General features: G+C 40.0%; 2 protein-coding genes and 1 long non-coding RNA gene across 6 annotated transcripts in view; 1 reads left to right on the top strand and 2 right to left on the bottom strand.

The window, feature by feature from the left end:
* The first annotated feature begins 125 nt into the window (after positions 1 to 125).
* LOC310825421 lies at positions 126 to 3,667 on the top strand. Its single transcript, XR_014555301.1, has 2 exons — positions 126 to 443; positions 2,343 to 3,667. It is a non-coding gene; the product is annotated as an uncharacterized lncRNA (long non-coding RNA).
* On the bottom strand, positions 2,906 to 12,437 carry NDUFA12 (NADH:ubiquinone oxidoreductase subunit A12). The gene is made up of 4 exons (XM_083698830.1): positions 12,288 to 12,437; positions 9,602 to 9,684; positions 8,471 to 8,558; positions 2,906 to 3,912 (listed from the first exon to the last, which is right to left on the bottom strand). Exons 1-4 carry the CDS (start codon positions 12,374 to 12,376, stop codon positions 3,732 to 3,734), a joined length of 441 nt encoding a protein of 146 aa, XP_083554956.1. The 5' UTR covers positions 12,377 to 12,437; the 3' UTR covers positions 2,906 to 3,731.
* A 2,563-nt stretch (positions 12,438 to 15,000) lies between these two features.
* Positions 15,001 to 22,624, bottom strand: part of NR2C1 (nuclear receptor subfamily 2 group C member 1) — a 21,516-nt gene continuing 13,892 nt past the window's right edge. For all 4 annotated transcript variants that reach the window (XM_083698660.1, XM_083698658.1, XM_083698659.1 and 1 more), the window contains exons 10-16: positions 21,736 to 21,920; positions 20,652 to 20,817; positions 19,831 to 19,952; positions 18,894 to 19,033; positions 18,488 to 18,625; positions 17,792 to 17,897; positions 15,001 to 17,236 (exon numbers count right to left, since the gene is read on the bottom strand). In XM_083698660.1, coding sequence (XP_083554786.1) covers positions 17,062 to 17,236; positions 17,792 to 17,897; positions 18,488 to 18,625; positions 18,894 to 19,033; positions 19,831 to 19,952; positions 20,652 to 20,817; positions 21,736 to 21,920 — 1,032 coding nt within the window. In that variant the 3' untranslated portion in view covers positions 15,001 to 17,061. The remainder of the gene's footprint in view (positions 17,237 to 17,791; positions 17,898 to 18,487; positions 18,626 to 18,893; positions 19,034 to 19,830; positions 19,953 to 20,651; positions 20,818 to 21,735; positions 21,921 to 22,624) is intronic.

The raw sequence follows: 22,624 nt of genomic DNA, 5'->3' as shown, positions 1-22,624 counted from the left end.
TGACAGATTGAAAAAGTAAAAAATAAAATATGATTTGCAATAAAAAGCAGGCTCAAGCAGAACCAAATAAGACTGCCTGTGGAAGGAGCCACAGACACTTGTATTGCTTTTGCAGTTAATACTTAGATAGGTAGCTGGCCAGGAACTCTTTTTCACTTTGAGTCTCATTATGGAACAAAAAACTGGATATAATAAATTACATGCATGTCTCTTTGACAAAGCAAATATTTTCAGGAGGTTAAAGTGTGACTACAAGGAACAAATGAGGTTTACTTGTGTTAGCAAGATTCTGCCATATTTAGGACCCATGTGAAAAGCAAGCAGTGGTCCCAGAATTAAAGTTTGTAATTTATTACAGGAATCAATCAAAAATGACTTCAATATGCTTTGAACAACAGACTATGGATTAACATTCATGACTAGAAGATTGAAAAACTGAATAGGTATAAAGTAGGAGCTATTTGGATGGACCCAGGACTAAGTCTCTATTTAATAATGGTCACTTACCTCAAAGTTGATGATACAGGAATCTCCTTACAGAATCCTATGGGCACATTTCTCCCATTTTCTGTAGAACTGTTTTCTGAAACCATAATCAGCAACTGAGAATTGTTTTTCAGTACAAGAAGTGACTTATGAGCACTTAACTCCATTGCATGCACATACCTCCTGAATGTCAGAATGGGTGTGACAGGGAAGGAGGTGCAGAAGGCCAAGGTATGAAGACTTTGGAAGCGAATGTCATACTGCTGGTACTTTGGGCTCCCGTTCAAGAGAGAAGTATATAGATGTTGAAAGTGAGGGATGAGCTAAAAGCAGAAATAGGACTCTGCCTTCAAGTGAGCAAGGACTTCATCCTGGAAAAGGTTTTCGCTGCATCTACCTTTTATGAGCGCATTATTCAATAAAGTAATAAGACATTAAAGGGCAGTTAACACACACATACCCTGCTTCTGTTCCACTCTATTGCCTAAGTATTCTGCTGTTCTGAGCAAACAGATGCATACCTGGTTTATGGTGCTTAATTATACAGTGTGATTAAATGCAAATTGTGCGCAATAAATAAAGGAATATTTGGACAGAGAAAAATAAACCGTTGTTCAGTACCGCAGTGTCAGTACAGATGCACAGAAAAATGGTAAAAGCTTAAACTGTAGAACAGCCGATAAAAAGGATGGATTACTGGAACTCTTAAGCCTAGTGTGAAAAAACACTTGGGCTCCAAAGAATGTAAGTTATAGGGCAACACAAAAAATAATAGAATGTATTTAAGTGAACATTTGGGCATGCATGAACTTCCATCCAATTAATTGTCCAACTAGAAAACTGGTTTTATGCAGAAGGCAAGTCAAAGTATGGAGAAAAAGTTGCAAACGGATCAGGACCATTTCAGTCATTACAGATCACTGTGGATTGGACACATGAGAATTAGATGTGAAAACAGTTTTGAGTTCCCATTAGATGACTCATCAGGCTTAGTGGGAAAATATACACGGCTTTTAAATGACTTTAAATGTTGTCTCCCCCACCCCTGACTTCATGCCTTTTTACTGTTCCCTGCATGCCTCCCACCTCTCTTTCATCTGTTGCTATTCCTGACACTATTTGCAGAAAAAGATATCATTTCTTAGATGTGTGGAAAGAAATAGCATACTTAGTATTTTAAATATTAATTATGCCATCCAGAGACCTTCTTTTGGTAGCTTCTGTTGGGGGAAAAACATGAGCGCTGCTTAACTTTTATAAGGTTTTGAGCCTGTAAGGCAACTTTACATCATCATCTCATTAGAAATGTACCATAGCAGCGAGGTGTGAAAAATGGAAAGCAGGAAAACCCACTTATGAATTCAGTCGAGGGCCTCAGGCAAGTCAGTTCTCTCCACTAAAGTATCAGGATAGTAATGTCCTGGTTGACATGGAAGTGCCAAGGATTACTGAGATAATGTATAATAATATCCCAAGAGTTCTAGAAAATCATTATTGGTTGGATACAGATCTGTAATGAGCAGAGTTCTGTTGTGAGTGGAGAAAGGGAGGTCGTTTCCACCTGTTTCTCCCTCCCTTGCAAAGCTTCTGTAAAAGGTTTTGGTCCTATCATGGGCAAAATCCTCCCCTTCTTCCTGCAGGGATCCTCTGCTAGATTCCAAATCATTCTATTTACAGATGGAGCACATTTGGATCCAGCCCTATATTAAAAAGGAATATATTTTTTCATTTACTTTTTATGCTGGTTCAGTTACAAAGATGCCCAGGCATTTTTTCTTCAGTTTGGAGGAAAGCTGCATATCTGCTCTCACTTTATGAGATATTCTCTCTTATGTGGTGTTCTCTCTTCCCTGCAGTGGAGAAATGTGATTCTAGCCAAGAACTGCCTGTGCACTGGAACCACAAGATACGTTTCATCAGTTGCTGATGCCCAAATAAGCTTGCCTTTGAAATCCCAAGGTATTGCAGCTGCTTGGCAAGGCCAGTATAGCTACCACCATTCCATATTTTCTTGCATTTTGAAATGTGTTCTTTGCCTCCTAGCACCACTTTCAGTCTATTCTTTCACCTGGATTACATGAGTTTTTGTTGAAATGTTCCTATCATTTAGCAGTAGAATCCTTGGGCTTTCCAATGAAACCTTCATACTAGCTATGTGTGATCATCAGCACCTTAAATTACAGTAGGAGCAGTTCAAAATACTCCAGAGAGTAATTTGTAGCAGGAAAGATTTAAATAGACCTGAACTAAGTGCAGGGATAATTGTTAGCATGCACACACCTAAATAGAGAGAAGCTGTGGAGCATGGCACTGAAAACTGAACACGATGGATGTAGGACTGAGTATACTTTTTTTGAGTGCAAAAGTTTATTACTGGATTTTAAAGGGAGCTCATGTAAGGTAAGATTCAAGGCACACCTGATTTTTAGCTTAGTTTATTGGCCACTATGGTACACCCTGGCAAAGGCCAATCATTACACTGGTCAATTTTGATGCAAAAACTACCCCCCGGTGTAAGTGGGCTATGACAGTAGCACATGCCTAAAACTTACCAGCTTCACTAACACATGCATAAGAAAAGCTGATTGCTCATAAATTTGGCAGTTTCTTCTTTTTTGACTCTCAAAGGACATGAATAATTTGCAGCAGTTCTCAATACTCTGCACTGCATTTTTATCACAGTATGAAACATTCATATGTTCTTAAGATCATCCTATCAATGATATATGGTAAGAAGCCATAGTAACAGCTTTTTTTTCACTCTCTTTATTCAGAAATAAAACTTGTATGTTCCAAATAATGAGAGGATAATCATGGATCATTACTATCCATACTAACATAAGTTAGATAAAATAATGTGGCGGGGGACTGGATGATTTAATAAACTTCTGCAGAACATAATCAGAGTGCTAGATGTGATAATATGTAGAAGTTAAAGGTCATCAAATTATGGAATAAGTTGTTGCATCTGTTGAAGTGGACTTTTATCAACAAAAGCTTATGCCATAGTACATTTTCTGGTCTTAAAGATGCAGACTCTTGCTTCTACAAAAAGATATTTCATACACAACTACTGTCTGACAGATTATTGCATATTCTGCCATCTGCTACTCACTAGTTATCTTCTCATCAATATTTCTGATTTCCGAAGGTTTCTGATCAAAGACTTTTATTTTAAAAACTGAAGAAAGCTACAGTTCACATGGTAGGTATAATGCTTCGCAGATCACCATATTCCTTTCTTTTCACTTGCTAGGTGTAGAAGGTGGGACCCACTCTTGTATCTTCTTACGGGTGGTAGAAAATGGTACATACTGTCTAGGAGTACCACTTAAATTCATTTTATGATTCTCCCAAATGAATTTACGAGGCACTGGAGGGTGTGTAGTTGGAGGGTCTTCTGTCATACAGTGAAGCCAACGATGCCTTATAGGGGGGAAAAACAACACACACACAAACATACACACAGACAACTGATAAATATGTTGTCCTAATAGCCCCTGAAGCATCTATGCAGTTTCAAAAGCAAGCCATGTTTGATGGACAAAAGTTACACTGCATGAACCATTTTGAACAGCTACATTTCAAGAAGTTTGATCATGCAGATTCTGTTAGATTTATTGTTTGCAAAAGCATGTTTCCTAACTGTTTTTAAGATGTTTATTTTTAATTGTATTATTTTATCACTGATGTGTTTGCTGCCCTTGACTCCTTTGGGAAGAAGAGTGGGACATAAATCTAATAAATAAATATGCCAGAAAATGATATATTTAGTATCAGAAAATTAGTATTCTACTACAGACAAGTAGGTGTCGCAAAAAAGAGTGTTGCCCCAACGGCACAAAGGCAGGTGCAATCCATTTGTGTCATGGGCACACAAAAGGGTGATCCAGGATGTGCTCCTATAACTATATGGATGGTCCTTCTTGTTGGACTCTACAAGCAGTACCAAAAAGATAGCTGCTATCATCAACTACAATTGGGTAATCACTGCTACTGCTGCTGCTGCTGCTGGTGGTGGTATCTGAAGCCAAGCTCTCATTACCTCCCTGTCCAAAGTGTATGGGTACTATCAAAAGCTGGCAGCATTATGCATCCTACTGAATGCAATGGAGTTACAATAGGACTCTCTGTGAGTACTTCCTTACACAGCATTACTTGCAATAATGCTCCTTTGGAGGCAATCAGTTTCCTAGATTCATTTCAACTGCGTTTTAGATCTGGTTTTGTAAAGAAACTGCTTTGATGACCATGTATGATGCCCTTTGTTAGGGGGGGGGGGGGAGAGAGACACACAGGGTAATGTGTCCCTGTTAATTCTCTTTGACCTCTCAGTGGCTTTTGATACCATTTACCTTTACCTTGTGGGACGCAGGTGGCGCTGTGGGTTAAAGCCTCAGCGCCTAGGACTTGCCGATCGAAAGGTCGGCGGTTCGAATCCCTGCGGCGGGGTGCGCTCCCGCTGCTCGGTCCCAGCGCCTGCCAACCTAGCAGTTCGAAAGCACCTCCGGGTGCAAGTAGATAAATAGGGACCGCTTACCAGCGGGAAGGTAAACGGCGTTTCCGTGTGCGGCTCTGGCTCGCCAGAGCAGCGATGTCACGCTGGCCACGTGACCCGGAAGTGTCTCCGGACAGCGCTGGCCCCTGGCCTCTTAAGTGAGATGGGCGCACAACCCCAGAGTCTGTCAAGACTGGCCCGTACGGGCAGGGGTACCTTTACCTTTACCTTTTACCTTTACCTTTAAGGTTAAAGCCTCAGCGCCTAGGACTTGCCGATCGAAAGGTCGGCGGTTCGAATCCCTGCGGCGGGGTGCGCTCCCGCTGCTCGGTCCCAGCGCCTGCCAACCTAGCAGTTCGAAAGCACCTCTGTGTGCAAGTAGATAAATAGGGACCGCTTACCAGCGGGAAGGTAAACGGCGTTTCCGTGTGCGGCTCTGGCTCGCCAGAGCAGCGATGTCACGCTGGCCACGTGACCCGGAAGTGTCTTCGGACAGCGCTGGCCCCTGGCCTCTTGAGTGAGATGGGCGCACAACCCCAGAGTCTGGCAAGACTGGCCCGTACGGGCAGGGGTACCTTTACCTTTACCTTTAACATGGTAGCCTTCTGGAATGGCTGTCCAAGTTGTGGGTGCTTTCTGGTAGTTCTGGTCCTACCTGAATGGTCGTTTTAAAAGGGTGATGCTGGGGGAGTTTTGTTTGACCCCATGGAGCAGGGTTCCTCAGGGTTCAGTGTTATCCCCCATACTGTTTAACATCTACATGAAACCACTGAGTGAAATATCTGAAGTTTTGGAGTACAGTGTAAGCAATATGCTGATGGCACCCAGCTCTACTTCCCCTTTACATCTGCAGGTGTGGCAGTGGATATGCTGGACTGATGTCTTGCCTCAGTAATGGAGAAAATGAGAGCCAGTAAACTGAAGCTCAATACAGAGATGACTGGCGCACTGTACGTGGGTGGTTCCCTAGACCAGATGGATAGTGGCCGGCCTGCTCTTGATGTGATTACACTACCACTGAAGGAACAGGTATGCAGCTTGGGGGCTACCTCTGAATCCACTGCTGTTGCTTGAGGCTCAGGTGGCCTCAGTGGCATGGACTACCTTCCATCAGGTTTGGCTGGTAGCCCAGCCGTGCCCCTATCTGGACAGCCTAACTTCTGTTGTCTATGCTCTGGTAACCTCCAGGTAAGATTGCTACCTTGCCTTATACGCAGGGCTGCATGTGAAGGCAGTTCAGTGAGAAACTGCAGTGACTGCAGAATTCAGCAGCCAGGTTGCTCACCAGGGCAAACGGCTCAGGACTGCAATACCTCAAGGAATGCCTCTACCAACACAAACCGTCCTAGATCCTGTGATCATCATCTGAGACACTTCTTCGTGTGCCTTCCCACACAAGGGATCCGGAGGGCAGCATCACAAGAACGGGCCTTTTCTGCAGTAGCTCCCTGCTTGTGGAATGGTCTCCCCAGGGAGGCTTTTTGCTGCCTTCGTTACATATCTTTAGGCACCAAGCAAAACATTCCTCTTCTCCCCAGCCTTTGGGCTGATTAAACAATTGTTAAAATGTGCTGGGGAATTGTTTTATTGCTTTGTTTCTATTATGTTATGTATTTTGTGGGTTTTATACTGTAACCCATCTCGTGTACTTCAGCTGAATAAAATAATAATAATAATAATATTCATGTAAATCCTACATGAAGAAATAAACCATTACAAATGATCCAACAGGTTCCAAGAGCTATAAAAGGCTGCATATAATCTCTCATGCACATTTTACATTATTATTATTTTGCTACCTGCAACTCAGGAATATACTATCACTATGCACACAACCTCCTTACCATTCACAGACACCTCTAGAAGTAAGCATCATATTTCCCCACACATCCTCATAGAATACACAGAGTGAAATAATTGTAAGACTGGACCCATCTGTTCGATAAATGACTTTTTCCCATGGTAAGTGACCCAACAGTAACAAGTATAGCAAGATTAGTGCATACTGTGAGAATGTTGTGGGCATTGGGCAACTAATTCAAGTAGTCACTAAAATAATATTTAGGTCAATTGTTTTGAGTGCTGCAAATATCTGACGAGTTAAAAAATGCAATTTCTTGAAAACACATTTTCAGTAAGCTTACAATTGTGTTAATTGGGGTGGAAATGACAGAGGAACTCAGCTGTCACTAAAACCAGGACAGTTACAGTATGTTTGTTTCTCACTGTTCAACCATCTTGACAAGGTTACTTGTGACCATACTAGATCTCTACATGTGGACTGACCCCTCTTCCCCACCCTCAATGCAAATCAAAGATAATTCATTTGGAATGTGAACATCCAACTTCACAACTATACACAGAATATACCATATTGGCTCGAATATAAGCTGCACCCGCAAATAAGCTGCACCTTTAAAATTCAAGGGGAAGAAAAAAAGACAACACCTGACTATAAGCCGCTCCCTTAAAATTGGGTTACGGGCTGAAAATCACTGCGGTTGGTAGAACTGTAACTCCCAGCCAATTTAAGCCTTTGATCTTGCAAGCCCGCAAAAGTTATCGCTAAGATCGCTAAGATCGCAAATTGGTATTCAAATGCTACAGTTCCGCAGGCACTCACACCCGCAAATAGCAAATCAACAGTCTCAAGCTCACAAATCAGCAATAAAACATTTTTGGTTCTGTTTTACTGTATGTCGGTTTCAGCAGCAATATCACAAAAGCCAATTTTTCTAAGGTCGCAAATTTAAGCCACACTTTAACTTTTCACGGTCGGAATTTGGGAAAAAAGTGTGGCTTATATTTGGGCCAATATGGTACTTTCAGTAAGACTGGTCTAAAAATCAAATGTCTTTTAAAGGTCTCTTCACAACTCTCCTACTTATTCCAGTAAGACTGTACCAGAGAAAGTGGTATGGAGACTGATACTAACAGGCACAATTCAAAAACTGCCATGACCAGCAGTCTATGCCTAGTAGGGCTTTGGTCGTACAATTCTTGAGCAGCACCATAGGGAAACATAATGTGTATCATTAAATTAGGTAGTACTGCAAGAGGGGTGACCTAGAGACTAGCGATGACCAACCTGCGGTCTACCAGATGGTGCTAAACTACAACCACCATTTTCCCTGGCTACAGACAGGCTGGCCGAGGCTGATGGGAGTTTAGACTCCAAAAGCAACTACACATCAGCCACCCCTCACCTAAGCACATCTTCAGTTTTCAGGCAGAAAGCATGCATTTACCATAATGTCCCTTTCAAACAGAAGAGTGGTGCCTGATCTATGCTCTATCCCGGAACTGGTGAAGTACTTTTGCTGGCAGAAGATTAGGGGATGATGTGCCATTAAGAGGATTAAATTTTCATTTCCTTGCTTTTGCGTGTCAGCCTCAGATAAGTTGGTTCGTTTTGAGGTTAACTGTTTCACAAGGTTAATACAACATATAATCACAGAAATGCATGCAGTAAACTAGCTGGTTTACCATTCAGGGGGCACCATGCTTCCATCCATTTCCCAGAATGTGTTCTTGCCATTCATTTCATTAGTATATATAACCCACCTATGGCGACCTTAAATAGGAAGATAAGTAAACATTTACAAATTATATTCAACTGAACCAAGAAGTGAAGAATAGATTTATGACATTTTATTAGTTATGAAAAGGCTGTACTCACCCACCACCACCACCCCACACACAATTCAAATTTTGTGAAGTTAAAATTCTGTGCTCACATTTAATTATTGTGCCTGCAAGATTCTCACATTTAACAAATACACTTTTGGGAAAGGACTGGTTTGGCAGAAGGCATGGAAAGAGTAAACCGAGGTAGTGTAAGGCTTTGTTGATAAGAATCCACACTGGGACCACCTCACATACATGTTTGTTCCCTATACAATGTAGGATGATGAAGTGTCTATGTGGTCACTTGTGAAGAGCTTAGTTGACTAAAAACATGTAAACCAGAAATGTGACGAGTATATGGACTGAAGGAAACCAAAATTATCTAATACATTTGCATCTAACAAGTTACTATGTTATTTCCCACATCAAAATTATTTTAGTGAAGGAAAAAGGTCACACATGAAGGGACCTCAGAGAGACAAGCAGCATATGTGGGAGAGTGCACATTAATTTCCATTAATGTAAACATTCCATTATTCCATTAATAAAAACCCTCAAAATAACCCAATTACTAAACCCTCAAAGTAACCCATGACACTGCAACCTCTCTTCCTTGCAATTCGGATTAATTTTAGCAATCCAAGTGTTGAGACTGGAAAAGGGGTCTTAATATTCAAAGTAATGAGTCTGCAAAGATAGCGATATCAAAAAGATGACCCTCACTACTACTCCCTGAACACCATCTGCTTTCTCTGTTTCTTCACATCTGTGTACCAGAGCAAAAAGATGCTATATTTATATAGCAGGAGCATAAATCCAAGTTCCTGTTGTGACAACACATCACTAGGACATCTTACTGTTTGTTATATCCTCCTACTTCACACCAACGATTACTTAGAGCTGACTAAATTGTAATCACATTGAAGAAGTGTAAATTAGCCTAGCTTTTTCAGAAGATTAAATTCAAATTACTGAAGTATATCCACTTACCAAAAAAATATCTTTTGTCTTCATAGTATTTGTTTCCATATTTATCAACACCTACTAGTGCTCCGGTCTTCAGTTCATTGACCCTGCAGGTTTCCAAAAACAGAAGTAGTAAAATTACCCAATATTGAACAAATTTAAGTATGAGGAGCTGTTGTTGCTCCATGGTGGAGAACTTTGAATGCAGAAGTTCACACATTCAATCCTTGCCATTGCCAGGTAGGGTTGGGACGTACCATTGAGCTAGATGGCCCAATGGTCTCACTTTGTGGAAGGCAACTTTAGAAATTCTGTTCAGTTGTCAGTGGTCTTAGACGTCAAGGGACCAGAAGCAATCTCAGCTTCAACTCTAATTACTAAAACTGAAAAGACAGTCATTTTGCACCTAATGAGCATGAATTATTGCATAACGTGCTTCTTGAACAATTGTACAGTGGTGCCCCGCAAGACGAACGCCTCGCAAGACGAAAAACCCGCTAGACGAAAGGGTTTTCCGTTTTGGAGGCGCTTCGCAAAACGAAACCCCCTATGGGGTTGCTTCGCAAGACGAAAAAAATCTTGCATCCCCCCGCGGGTTTTTTCCGGTTTTTTCGCCCTTTTCTTAAGCCGCTAAGCCGCTTATCAGCTGTTCTGCTGATAAGCCGCTTAACAGCTGATCGCTGGAAGCTGCTTGACAGCTGTAGCGCTAATCTGCTAAGCTGTCAATGGGCTTGCTTCGCAAGACGAAAAAACCGCTATACGAAGAGCCTCACGGAACGGATTAATTTCGTCTTGCGAGGCACCACTGTATATGGCCAGTGTTAGAAATTCCCCAGGAGTACAGAATAAGTAAAATGGGATGGGGACATGAGGATGCATGCAAACCCAAACCCAATGTCCCTGGACTGGTCTTCAGTGTAAAGGAATGAAGAGGTTTTTTAAGTGTGTGTACTTGAATGCCCTTATAAATGCTCCCCACAACTGGAAACCCTGATAATCTAAGGTTCCCACTCACTGGAAGAGTTTCTATGTGTGATCAACCAAAGGTGATTAAAACCCCTTTTCAAGCTTTATTGCTAACTTTGCAGAGCTCTGAATCTAAGACTTGTGTGCATGCTTCCCTGCCCACCCCAATTACTAATCACCTTTTCAGGCAAATGCCTGAAAATGGTTTAGGACTATGTTATAATTTCCAGAAAGTCAGCAGTGTTAATCTGTTGCAGCAAAAACATCGAAGAATTTTTTGAAACCTTGAAAACCAACAAATTTATTATGGTATAAGCATTCATGAACTACAGCATAGGATTAGCCAGGATTTTTGTTAGGGGGGCAGGCCTTTTGTTGGGGGGGCAGAACCTCCGTTAGCTATGTAATCTTATTTATTTGTATTGATTTAGGGGGGCAGCTCCCCCTCCCTGCTCCACCTTGGCTACACCCATGGACTACAGTCCGCTTCATAAAATGCACCTGACTGACTGTAATCTGAGAAAGTGAATGCCATAAGACTCTTGTAGGAATATATACAAAATTAAAAAAACTAATTATAAAAAGTTATGTATGGAATCCTGCAAGCTTTTTCTATGTATGTATAAATAACTTGTATAACTGAACTTTTCTGTGGCTGTTTCACTCTTGTTGTCTCCACAAGCATGATAGACTAAGAATTATAACCAGCCAGTTTCTTGATTCCTTTAGTGTATTGTTATGCATGCAGTTTTAAAAAAATTGTCTGGAATTTTAACTTTATTTAAAAATTAAAGCCTACCCTGTGAGGGAGAACATATTAGCTCGCTCTTTCTATCTAAAAATTAAAGCCTATGATAGAAAGAGCGAGCTAATATGTTCTCCCTCACAGGGTAGTAGTGGTAGGGAAGGGGGAAGGGGAGCAAGATAAACAAATATCCCCAACTTTTCGGTTTGAAAACTGCCCAGCAAGACATCCACAGAATTTCTACAAGTTCACTGACTGGATGCAGGGCATTTTCCCCACCGATGACCACTTCGTTGGTTTAGCAGGGAAAATTAAAAAAAACACAGCTCTGCCGAGTTCAGCAGGACTTACTGCTAGGAATACTAAAGACAACTGTATGATGCACTGAAATCAAGTGTCAAAACATCCCATAAAAAGAAACAGATAGGTAGCCGTGTTGGTCTGCCATAGTCAAAACAAAAAAAATTCCTTCCAGTAGCACCTTAAAGACCAACTAAGTCAGTTCTTGGTATGAGCTTTCGTGTGCATGTAGTGTCTGAAGTGTATCTGAAGAAGTGTGCATGCACACGAAAGCTCATACCAAGAACTAACTTAGTTGGTCTTTAAGGTGCTACTGGAAGGAATTTTTTTTGTTTTTTCATAAAAAGAAAGTCCGCTTTGTTATCTAGCCAACAAGCTTTCCAATCCGGACAGCCCTCCTTTCCCTTTCCCGAAATGACCGGGAGGCGCAAGCCTTGAAATGACCCCGCTTCAGAAAAGGTCCCCCAACTGGTCCGCCTTGATCTCCTCGACGGAGTTTGGGCTGCCTGCTCGTCTCTGGGGATCCGGGAAGGTCTACAGAAGCGGAGGAGAGCCATGTCCACGCCAAGCAGAGACAGCGACCTCCTCCTCTTCCTCCTGCCCATTGCCAAGGTGACCCTCGAGCGCAAGCAGACGCTCCTCTCCCAGCCTGCCCTCACAAGCCGAAGCGCACTGCGGAAGGGCCGAGCCATTCTTTACCTCAGCAGCTGAAACACGGCCCCGCGAATGCCGCCGTGACCCCCGAGCTGCTGCAGCGCCCTCCTCATCACCTGCACGTACTCCGCCATCTTCCCCGAGGCCCAGACAGGCCCGGCGCCTCCTTCCCTCCGTTTGCGCAGCCGCGGCGGGAGGCTCCTCCTCTGACTCCAGCTCCAGGTCCAGGGAAGCAGATGCAACTAGCGAAGGAAGAGGCGGGTTGCGGGGAGAGCCTGGAGCCCCGCAGGTGGGAAGGAGGCGGCCGTTTCTTGCTCTCAGGGAATTCATCGCCGGTATGTTGTGCTTACTCAGAAGTGCATCCTACTGGGCTCAATGGGAATGGCTCCCAGGCATTTACGTATAAGCTAAACAAACTATATAGCTTAGGGCCCCACTCTCTTGGGGGCCTCCCAAAAATTATGAGTCTTTGTAAATTGAATTTCTCAAGGAATTTGTTATTGCCAGATGCCAATGTGTTTGCATTATTAAGTTTGTTATGAATAAAAAATCATTTTAAGTTAGAACTTAATAATTATTTCACTGTTAATATACCTCCTCTTAATTGTATTTCAGTTCAACAATAACTTTGATGAAATACATATTTCGTTATGTGCAAATAGCTTTAGATACCTATCAGGTCCATAAATTACCATATAGCATGTATTCAACACAAAAAACAGTGACAATTTATTGTTGACAAAGGACAGGTGGCCATATAAAGGGCCCCATTACCTTCAATAGCTTAGGGCCTCATCAAACCTAAATCTCCTGCTCCCAGGTAAATGTGTGTGTGTGTGACTGCTTTTTGTCTGGGGGGACGCAGGGGGACACATACCGCTAAACATTTTGTGAATCAAAGTTTGGCCTCATTGTGGGGCAGTATTTCAATATGAGCAGGAAAATGAGCGCACAACCCTAGAGTCTGTCAAGACTGGCACGTATGGGCAGGGGTACCTTTACCTTTACTGTTTTAAGAAAATGAGAGTACCCCTAAACGTTCTTTTAAAGAAAAAAAGCACTGTGTATATCTATAAATATATTTACACACAGACACACAAATAACTCAGGGGGGCTCCCTTCTAAGTAAACATGCATTCGTGTGGGTATATCAGCGATATAGACTGCGTTCAAACTTTCCAAGATACTAATCCGGCACGAATGAGTCCAAACCTTGACTTTCTGTTCAAATGCTCTATTTAGAGCATTGGTTCCCAACCTTTATTTGACCATGCCCCACCTACACATCTCTAAAATCCTGATGCCTCCCCATGACATATAATTCTTATTATTCAAAAAGTGAAGTCCTATTCATGTGGAAGACTAAAAGGCCATTAACTGTTAATAACTCATTCTCAAATTGCTCCCCTTAAAAATAAAATTGCCTCCCTGTAGGGGGGGGGGGCTCCACATTGGGATCCACAGATTTAGAAGATTTGGGGGAGGAACTCCCACTGTATTTTGATGTCGGTGTCAACTGATATCCTGACCTAAAAGAGAAAGGGTTGAGATTGTTGCAAGTGATGGTGGGGAGATGCTACACAGACACGCTGAAGGGGTGCTAGGAAGCCTAAGACAGATCCATGGGACTCTCCTGTCACTGGAGGGTGGAAGTCCTGCTCTATAAGTGACATGAGAGGCGTGTAAAGTTTTTCTCCTCTCTTGAACATTCAACTGAGCTGAACGCTGAAACAGTCAGGACTGATAAAAGAAAGGACTTCACACAGGATATAGTTAAAGTACGGAATGCACTCCCCCCAGGAAGCTTTGATGGTGACCAAACTGGATGGCTTGCTTTATTTTTTTAAATTATATCCCGCTATTCGCCATTTAGGTTTCAAAGCGGTTTAAAGCAATTAAATAGACAACATAGAAACTTTAAAACATAAATTAAACCTTCAGAATTTGAAACTCCAAGAATTTAAATTCTCAAATTAACAAACAAACAAAAGTAAAACATATGAGAAGCATTCAGGGTACAAAGGCCCCCTGAAATAAGTGAGTTTTGACCAGCCATCTGAAATTCAGTAGGGATGGTGTCTAACTTCTTGTGGAAGGAATAAAAGAGAATTAGACAAATTCATGGTGCTAAAGGCTATCCTTTGCTTCCATGGTTGGAGGGAAGAGCACCCTGTTTCTCACAGGGGCGCATCAGAGGCTTCTGAGAAGCCCATACGTCTCGAACATGACACGTCTCTAAAAGGGAAGAGACTATTGCTCACTAGAAGGCAAGTTGCAACACTTCCGCAATATACTCATCCTCATCTAGTAGTCCTTTAATCATCTAAATGGTGCAACTTCTTCAAAGCTGGATATATCTCCTGACAAAAGAAGGTTTATCTTTTGTAATTTTTTAGTATTACCAAAGTATGTTGGTACAGTAAACAAAGTTACTCAATTCTGCTGTACTGAACATGCAGTAGTACTTTTCAAATTTTAAAAACAAATTCCTGAATTTTTGTACATACTTGGACCAGGAGAAAAACTAATGAAAACAGAGATATTAAAGTATCAGTGATACACAATGGCTGGAAAGCTTAACTGAAAATAGCAAAGTGAATGCATCTGAGCCAGAATAATACTTAATTCACTCTACCACAATGCTGCAAAATGTTAAAAAAAATAAGGATAGTAGATAACAGTGCATCTATGTACATAAAGCTCACATGAACTAGGTTGTTTTTTAATTGAAAAGGAGATTAAAGAGATAACAGCATTCTATGATAAAAGTTACAATTTATTTTTAAAAATACAGCCAAAATAGAATTTACACTTCTTCAGGTTTCAAGACATTTACAGTAGTTATTATATAGCAACAATATAGTAATTGGGGCATTCTGATGCATACACAAAAACTGAACCACAAAAAATTATGTATACAAAAGTGGAATGAAATGCAGAAACAATTTCCAGTGACAGTGGAGAAGAACTAGCTGTAACAAATTTATTGAAAGCATTCAGAAAATGTGTAATATAGTTTATCTGTACAGACTTAAAACAATAAATTGTTTAACTACAAGATGTACCCAGGAATACATCATTTATTACAATTGTATGATACAAGCCTGCATGTGCCCAAGTGCATAAGCATGCTTATCTTTTTGGGGAGAAATTAAACTGTTCACTACATTATTGTTGGTTGACTCATTCTGAAGTATATAAAAAGGTACCTCTTTTTATTAAATCATTTTTTAAAACCTTGATAAAAATAACGCTGTCCAGATTACAGAAGGCCCATTTCATTTGTTGGTAAATACCACAGTTTGACAAGAAGAGGCAGCTGTCTCTAATTATTCAGTAAGATCAATACTTAACACATGAAATAAAGGTGAAAACAAGATTTACCCAAAAAAAAAAAAAGTTATGCGGACAATCCTTGACACAGTAAAGGAATATTTTGTGTTTATGCTAGATTAACTATTCTATACCGTAATTAAAAAAGAAGTAGCCTTCAATGAATCACAAAGTGCATCTGGAAAAGTTTTCAAAGGCTGAAGATACTCAGTAGCAAACACAATATGAAAACAAAATCTGCAATTGAGGATTCTGTGATCACTACAGTGTAGGAAAAACAGAGTACTATTCAGTAACACATACTTTCCATCAAGGTTTATTTATCTCCTTATGAACATTTAAGGAACTCTTTCTAGTCTTATTATGAGAACTTGAAACTTGTTTTAACCTCTAGGAAAAGACAGGATTGCTAAAGGAAATCCACTTCCAATATGACTGGTAAGTTTGTGTGAGATGGCTCATATGCTCATGTGCACCTTAACGCTTATAATCAATAAATTTCCTAGCTAGATGTACGGGCACAAATATTACTAAAAAGACCTAGTTGGCACTGATGAACTGATTTGCATATGTAAATAAAATAACAGGACTCAGGAAATAACACACAATACTTATCTGATACATTTAATGTATCTAGATTTTTTTTTTACTTCTAAATCATATTAGCAGCGGATATAACTCTGAACATAACAACTATTTGTGACTCAAGTTAATCTAAATATAATCATTGCTTTGGGGCACTAATAGGCTTTCAAGCCAGTTTTCCAGATTTTCTGTAATTAATCTTCAATTTAAATAAATGCTAGTTGGCTAATAAAAATGTTCAAGTTCCATCCAAAGCTACTGGAAATATATCCAAAGCTTTGTAGTCCAGGGTTTACAATCCACCTAGGCTACTCAGAATAGACCCTCTGAAATTAATAAATTGAAGTTAGTCATGTCCATTCATTTCAGCGGATCTACTCGTGAGTATGACTAACATGGGATGCAACCCTCAGTCACATCAGAAATAAGTTGCCATGTTCAGGATTTCAGACTTACATCAAATGGACAAGAATGAATTTGTAGAAACAAGATACTGAAAATACAGCATTGGGAAGAATGTTTATTTTTTATTTCTAAAGTATCACATGGAAATGCCTTGATGACGTTTCTCCATTATCAAAGGCTTGTTTTTCTACATTTTTTAGAATTTGTTATAGTCATGTTCCAGGTATAGCTAAACTACAAAAATAGGATGAACTACTCTTCTTGATTTTCATTAGATTCTAAAGCAATATACAAAGTTCTTGAAAACCAGCTAAAAGGTAAATCATCCGGCACCAGTCAAGATAGTCTACTGCCAAGAATGTGTTGGTAATGAGGAAGCTGCACCTTCTTGTATTTTTCTTGTTAAAATTGCACAGAAAAACTTGTTATCTCTTGGAGATAGTGTACATTTACAATTACCATGATTGCCATGGTATAGAATCCGTGGTTTTAACTTTTATACAGCATGGCCAATTATTTGAGAATTGTAGTCTGCAGTCTCCATTCTTAGAATATATGGTATGATGCTGTCAATCTGAACATTTCCAATTAGTCCTGCGAAAAATAGTTCTTCTGTTATAGCAGCACTCATCAGTCTCAGAGCAGGCAATCTGAGAAGCAGCCTAGACAGCCTGGAAGACATATTTGACAAAAGGGTAACACAACTTTACATTAAAAAAACAATATTCAGCTGTATTAGTAAGCAAAATATATGGTGTGTTAAGAAATATCTGCACATGGGGCTGATCCATGCACTCATGCAAGGGCATCATTTGTTCCCTTCTGCCAAAATGAGCCTAGTGCTCTGTCCTTTAAACATTTGCCTCTGAAGTGGCTTATAAAACCAGACAACACGCTTGACTTCTAGGAAACCCTACTGATTTTAATCAGACTACATATAACCAGAAGAATGAGCGAACCCTTTTCATTAAGCTTGCAACTTCAGGACCTGCCACTTTGAAGCAAACACAATAATGGAACTTTAACTAGAAATGAAAGCTTACAGCTACTATTTATTTCATATATGCAAAGTATGAAGGAATAGCATTATCTAAAGGAATTACAACCTACCATTAAATAAAATATATTCTCACACTTTAAACACAAAACTAGTTCCCAGAAGTTTCCTGAATTAATACAACTCTGAAAGGAAACATTTAAAAAATCAGATACGTGTATATATATACCTGTAAGTATCATCTGGATATACTTTTGTTACATAATCCTGAAATTCCATATATGCTTTTTCTTGAAATTTTTCGATCTGTACAATGTTTTCTAAGCCAGGGTGATCTAAAATAAAGTATGTTGTTAAATCGACTGCAAATCAGATGTACCTAAAAGGCCACCCCAACCATCACAGACCACAGACAGGCTGACTGCCACGCCATCTAGACCACTACAATTACCTAACAGCATCAATTACCTAAAAGCATCAAACCTATCTATCTCTTTTGGGATTCATTTAAGTTTGTTTAACCATATCCATATACTCCAGACATTGATGTAAAACAGGCATAGCTGTTCATGGGTGCTTAAGTTAATAAGATGCAGAATTAAATATCATCTGCATACTGGTGACAGGCCACCACCCAAACTATGATAGTCTCACACAGTGGATTCATGTAGAAATGTTAACCAGTGACACTAAATGAAATGTCCCCCAAGGGGCCAAGCTATGGCCATAAAAATCACACCCAACGTGAAATCAGACAAAAAAGCCCAGAAGCACTTAGCTTTAGCACAAATCACACAGCCTGGTCTATTTAGATGGTACAATTCAAAGTAAAGTAGCTAAGCACATCTGCTCCAAGAGCAAGCTGGTAAACATAGAAAGACTGAATGAACAAGGCCAAAGGTTTTGGTTTCTTGTTTTTACATACCGGGGCTGAAGAGGACGATTGCTTTCAAATAAGCGTATTCATAACCATCAAGGCAAAGCTTCACCATACTGTTACAGAACTCCTGCAGTTTGAAGATATGCTCCATCACTAGCTTTCCTCTATCTGCTGACAGTTTATCTAAGTGAATACAAAACATTGCAAATTTAATAGGGCCTCTTACTGTCTTAGTTATGTGAATCTGTTAAGGTATATCTGTTAACCCTCTGTGAGAGAGTTGATAGTGGTGTAAAAGCACCTTGAAGACTACAGCTGTTTCCACAAGTAAAGGGAAAGGCACAAAATGAATACAAGCAAATGCAATTATTTCAGTAGCGATCAATCAGTGACAAAGCAAGTCAATGTTCCCATCCATACCAATTCTGAGACTTGTAACAATGTGTCTTACCTTGTTGTAAACTATTATGAAGGTGATTAACAAATGCCGTTAATATAGTTGCTACGTTCATTACTTGTGAACATTGTGCAAGACCAAGTGTAAAAAGTTCATTCCAGCAGGCTTTCACTAATGATATGCTGTTATCCTGCCTATTAAAAAGAAGTAGAACTATATTAATGGAAGTGTTTGGTTCAGTTCAATACAAGCCTGGTTCACATGTCACACAACTAAACTGGCTTAGCTTAGCTCAGCACAGCAAAGCAGCAAGCTCCTCACCAAAAGCCTACATTCATGCAAACCCATGGTTTGCCTTAGTGTAACATGTGAACCAGGCCATAGTGCATGTAGTCACAAGTATTCAACACAATCAACAGGCAGACAAGACCTCTCTCACTATGAAACTGAACTTCCTAGCATACCTCACATGAAAACTCTGATCACACTCAGGTTTCCTAACTGCAGAAAAGAATGAAATGTATAGGCAGGGCTCTGAATCATGTAAATATTTACTTAGTTGGGTTGCCACTATTTATACTGAAGTCTTTATTTATATTTATATTTATATTTATATTTATATTTATATTGTAGTCTTTGAGCAGTGAATATTTGACCAACACAGGAATCAAGCACATAAATTTTATAAATAAAAGCATGACTAAGTTGCAAGTTGTCACACCACCTTCCATTCTGTTCCTCAAGGTCTCCCAACCCTCTGGAGCTGATTTTCAGAGGGCACTGAGAGTCAGCAAAAACTCCCCACCTCTTGAATTAGAAGAGGTGTCTGTGAATCTACACTCCTTCCATGAATGTAAGAATGCCAACTGGACTCCATCTACTATTTTTAAGATAAAATGGCAAACTTTTTGCAAAATGAAGTTTACATCCATACCAAGAGGAATTCTGTTTTGAAACCTTGGTTACATTAAGAGATTTTTTCAATACTCACCCCAGAGCTTGGAAGGAAGGAATAGAACGTGCCCAGTGCATAGATAAGAAGAGCAATCTGGAAGCCGATTCACAAATATAATGAACATTCAGGTACTCAGGCATAGGGGAAGGCATGGTAAGCTGTCACAAAAGTATAGTTTAAAACAATTAATGACTTGTCATATCTCAAAGAATACAGATATTAATAATATAACAGAAAACTTCAAAGAAAATGAAAAATTCTTATTGTAATATTAAAAATGCAGGACTGGAAAACTTCATGATACATTAATGTGCCCTACAATTTGCCCTAGATAAATGAATGACTTTCAAACGTAAAAGCAGCAAAAGTTTCAGTGCAGCCCTTTTGAAAATAAGCTACAAGCAGGCTTATCTACTTTGATAGAATTGATAACATAACAAATCTAGTTAAAACAGGCAGGCTTTTTTCTCTCAATGACTCCGTTCACCCCAAGTATGCCCAAGAGCTTCTCTTCAGACACATTCCTATTCCTCTAAGTATTTGCTTCCCTCAGAAACCTTTCCTTGAACTCTCTGCTCTCTTGCTGACCTTCCTCACCCTAAACACACAAAAAAGCTCTTTCTCCAAGTAAACAGGAGTTTCTGTACACAGATACTTCCCCCAGGAACCTTCTATCCCTTGTATGTAACAATACTGCACAACCAAAGTAGTTGACAACCACATATTATCTGAAACAAGTGTCAGCTGACCACCAAAGTATGTTCCTCAATGTTATTCTTTAAAAAGGTCACATAACAGGTTTGAATTTCTCTCTACAAAAGTTAAATAGCCTGGGGTTATAAATAATAATTAAGTACCCTGAAAGCTACATGAGCGTCACTCAGAAGTGGGCCTTCTATTTCAACAATATTCATGCTGGTTTCTTCACCAACCAAACGTGCGCTGGCTTCCATACTTTCTGCAGAACTCTGACACGATGCGCTCTCTCCTGGATTTAGTGCTTTTGCAAGAGTATCAAATGCCCTATAAATAATATATGGAAAACGTAAGATCAGTCAAGTTGGATAGGATAGTGAAACAAAACAAAACCATTTCAGGCCCAGAAAAGACACATTAAACCAAATTAAAGCAGGAATGAATATTAACATGCCTGTGGTTCCCAGGAATCTCCAGTCCTGAAGCAAGAGTAATGCTGCCCACTTGTATGGTTCTCAAGGCATGGCCACTAAATGAATGGTTTTTGATTTGGCTTCTTTTGGCTTTTTAAAGGGGGATATCACAAAGTGTTGGTGCCTGGGTGAACAGGCACCACCAGGATGCTAATAATTCATATTATTAAAATCATTATTTCCTATTGCACAAGTCCCTTCTGGGGCATCATTGGCAGAAGTAAGAACAGTGACATATAACCAGCACTCTTCCTCCACAGCCAGCTTTATAAAAAGCTATTTGTATAATTACAAATTAATACTGTATTTTAAGAAGTTGGAAGTATTTCTTCCAAACCATAAGACCCGGAAACTATGGTTACCATATCAGAACAAGTCAGAATCTTAAACCAATTTCAAAGAGTGATTTACAGTCTTGGCTTGTTCTGGTAACCACAGTTTCTCAATTCAGTTGTAACTGAAACATATGGTTAATTAATCCAGTAAGTGATGAATCACAGTGTACCAAGAAAAGAGGGAAGGGATCCTGAGAGGACATGAATGCATGGGCACAAAACTTTTGCATATCTCTGCCTAACACTATATGGGTCTGAACCAGATTCTTGTGTTAGACTCCATACATTTAGGCTGATTAAAGCATCTGAACATGCCTGTAAATAGCTGATGTTCATTATGCTATTATCACGCTTACTACTGGAGGCTAAAGTGCCTACTATTGTTCCTATGTTTTTGTCAGACCATTTACTACTTTCATATGCAACCATTCTTTTACCTTGTAACATCGGTACTTGCATGTTCATCTTGCTGAAGTTCAGACAGCGATGCGTCTCCATTGCTTAAGCTTTCTATCATGGACAGCTCGGGACTACTTTGGGGCATGTCTTTGGACTTGCTTAGACTTGCCAATGATGTGACCACATTTGCTAAAGTACTTAAATCTCCTTGACATGTTTCAACCTAAGAAGGAGGGGAGAGGAAGCAAAGAGTTAATGTTTTTTAACACAACAATTAATCTTACAGTGGAACCTATACTAAATTATTAGAGAAGAGATCTCAGTTGCAAGCATATCTGTGGCACTAAAAAGACAAGCTCTTATTCATAAATACTTTCAGATAACATATTGGTTAATACATGTTAAAACAGCTTCCCCCAACTTCAGGGTAGTGTATCATCAATGACAGTAGTAGTACAGTAATAAAGCAGTAACGTCCAGCGGATTAAAATGCCTGGGGAAACAACAACAGTTTTGCCTTGTTCCAAAAAGATTGCAACACTTGACTGAGGATGTTCCAGGGTACCACCACTTTTAAATCCCTCTTTCTTGTTATTGAATACCAGTGATAAGAAAGACAGCTGAAGCAGGGATTTGAAAGAAGATTTCAGTATGTCTTTAAGAAGATGTAGAAAGAAGATTCAAACTGGCAATGACCATGGTAGTGCAAGACAGCAAAAAACCCTGTGCTTGCCAAATCTTAAGTTCAATGGAAGAGTGTCAAGTTTGTCTCCAAAGTTCAAAAATGAACTTGTTTGGCTTTGGGGGCTAGTATAGACAATCTAACTGAGCCAAACTTTGTCTTTTAGCAACTCTCCCTCCCCCCCCCACCCATCGTGAACTCTGGTGAGTGGAGGTGGAAGATTGACAGCTTCTTATAGAAGCAGA

This window comes from Podarcis gaigeae (assembly GCF_964106915.1).
Source record: "Podarcis gaigeae genome assembly, chromosome: 10".
Classification (NCBI taxonomy): domain Eukaryota; kingdom Metazoa; phylum Chordata; class Lepidosauria; order Squamata; family Lacertidae; genus Podarcis; species Podarcis gaigeae.
Note: the sequence above shows the minus strand (reverse complement) of the source record. Positions and strands in the feature narration are given on the sequence as shown.

Excerpts from the sequence above, each read along its gene's own strand:
- NDUFA12 (XM_083698830.1), bottom strand. The coding sequence starts at position 12,376 with ATGGCGGAGTACGTGCAGGTGATGAGGAGGGCGCTGCAGCAGCTCGGG. Across the intron at positions 8,559-9,601 it reads AGACAAAAGATATTTTTTTG|GTCGCCATAGGTGGGTTATA; the intron begins GTAAGTGGATAT and ends TTCCTATTTAAG. Across the intron at positions 3,913-8,470 it reads AGCATGGTGCCCCCTGAATG|GCATCGTTGGCTTCACTGTA; the intron begins GTAAACCAGCTA and ends CCCCCCTATAAG.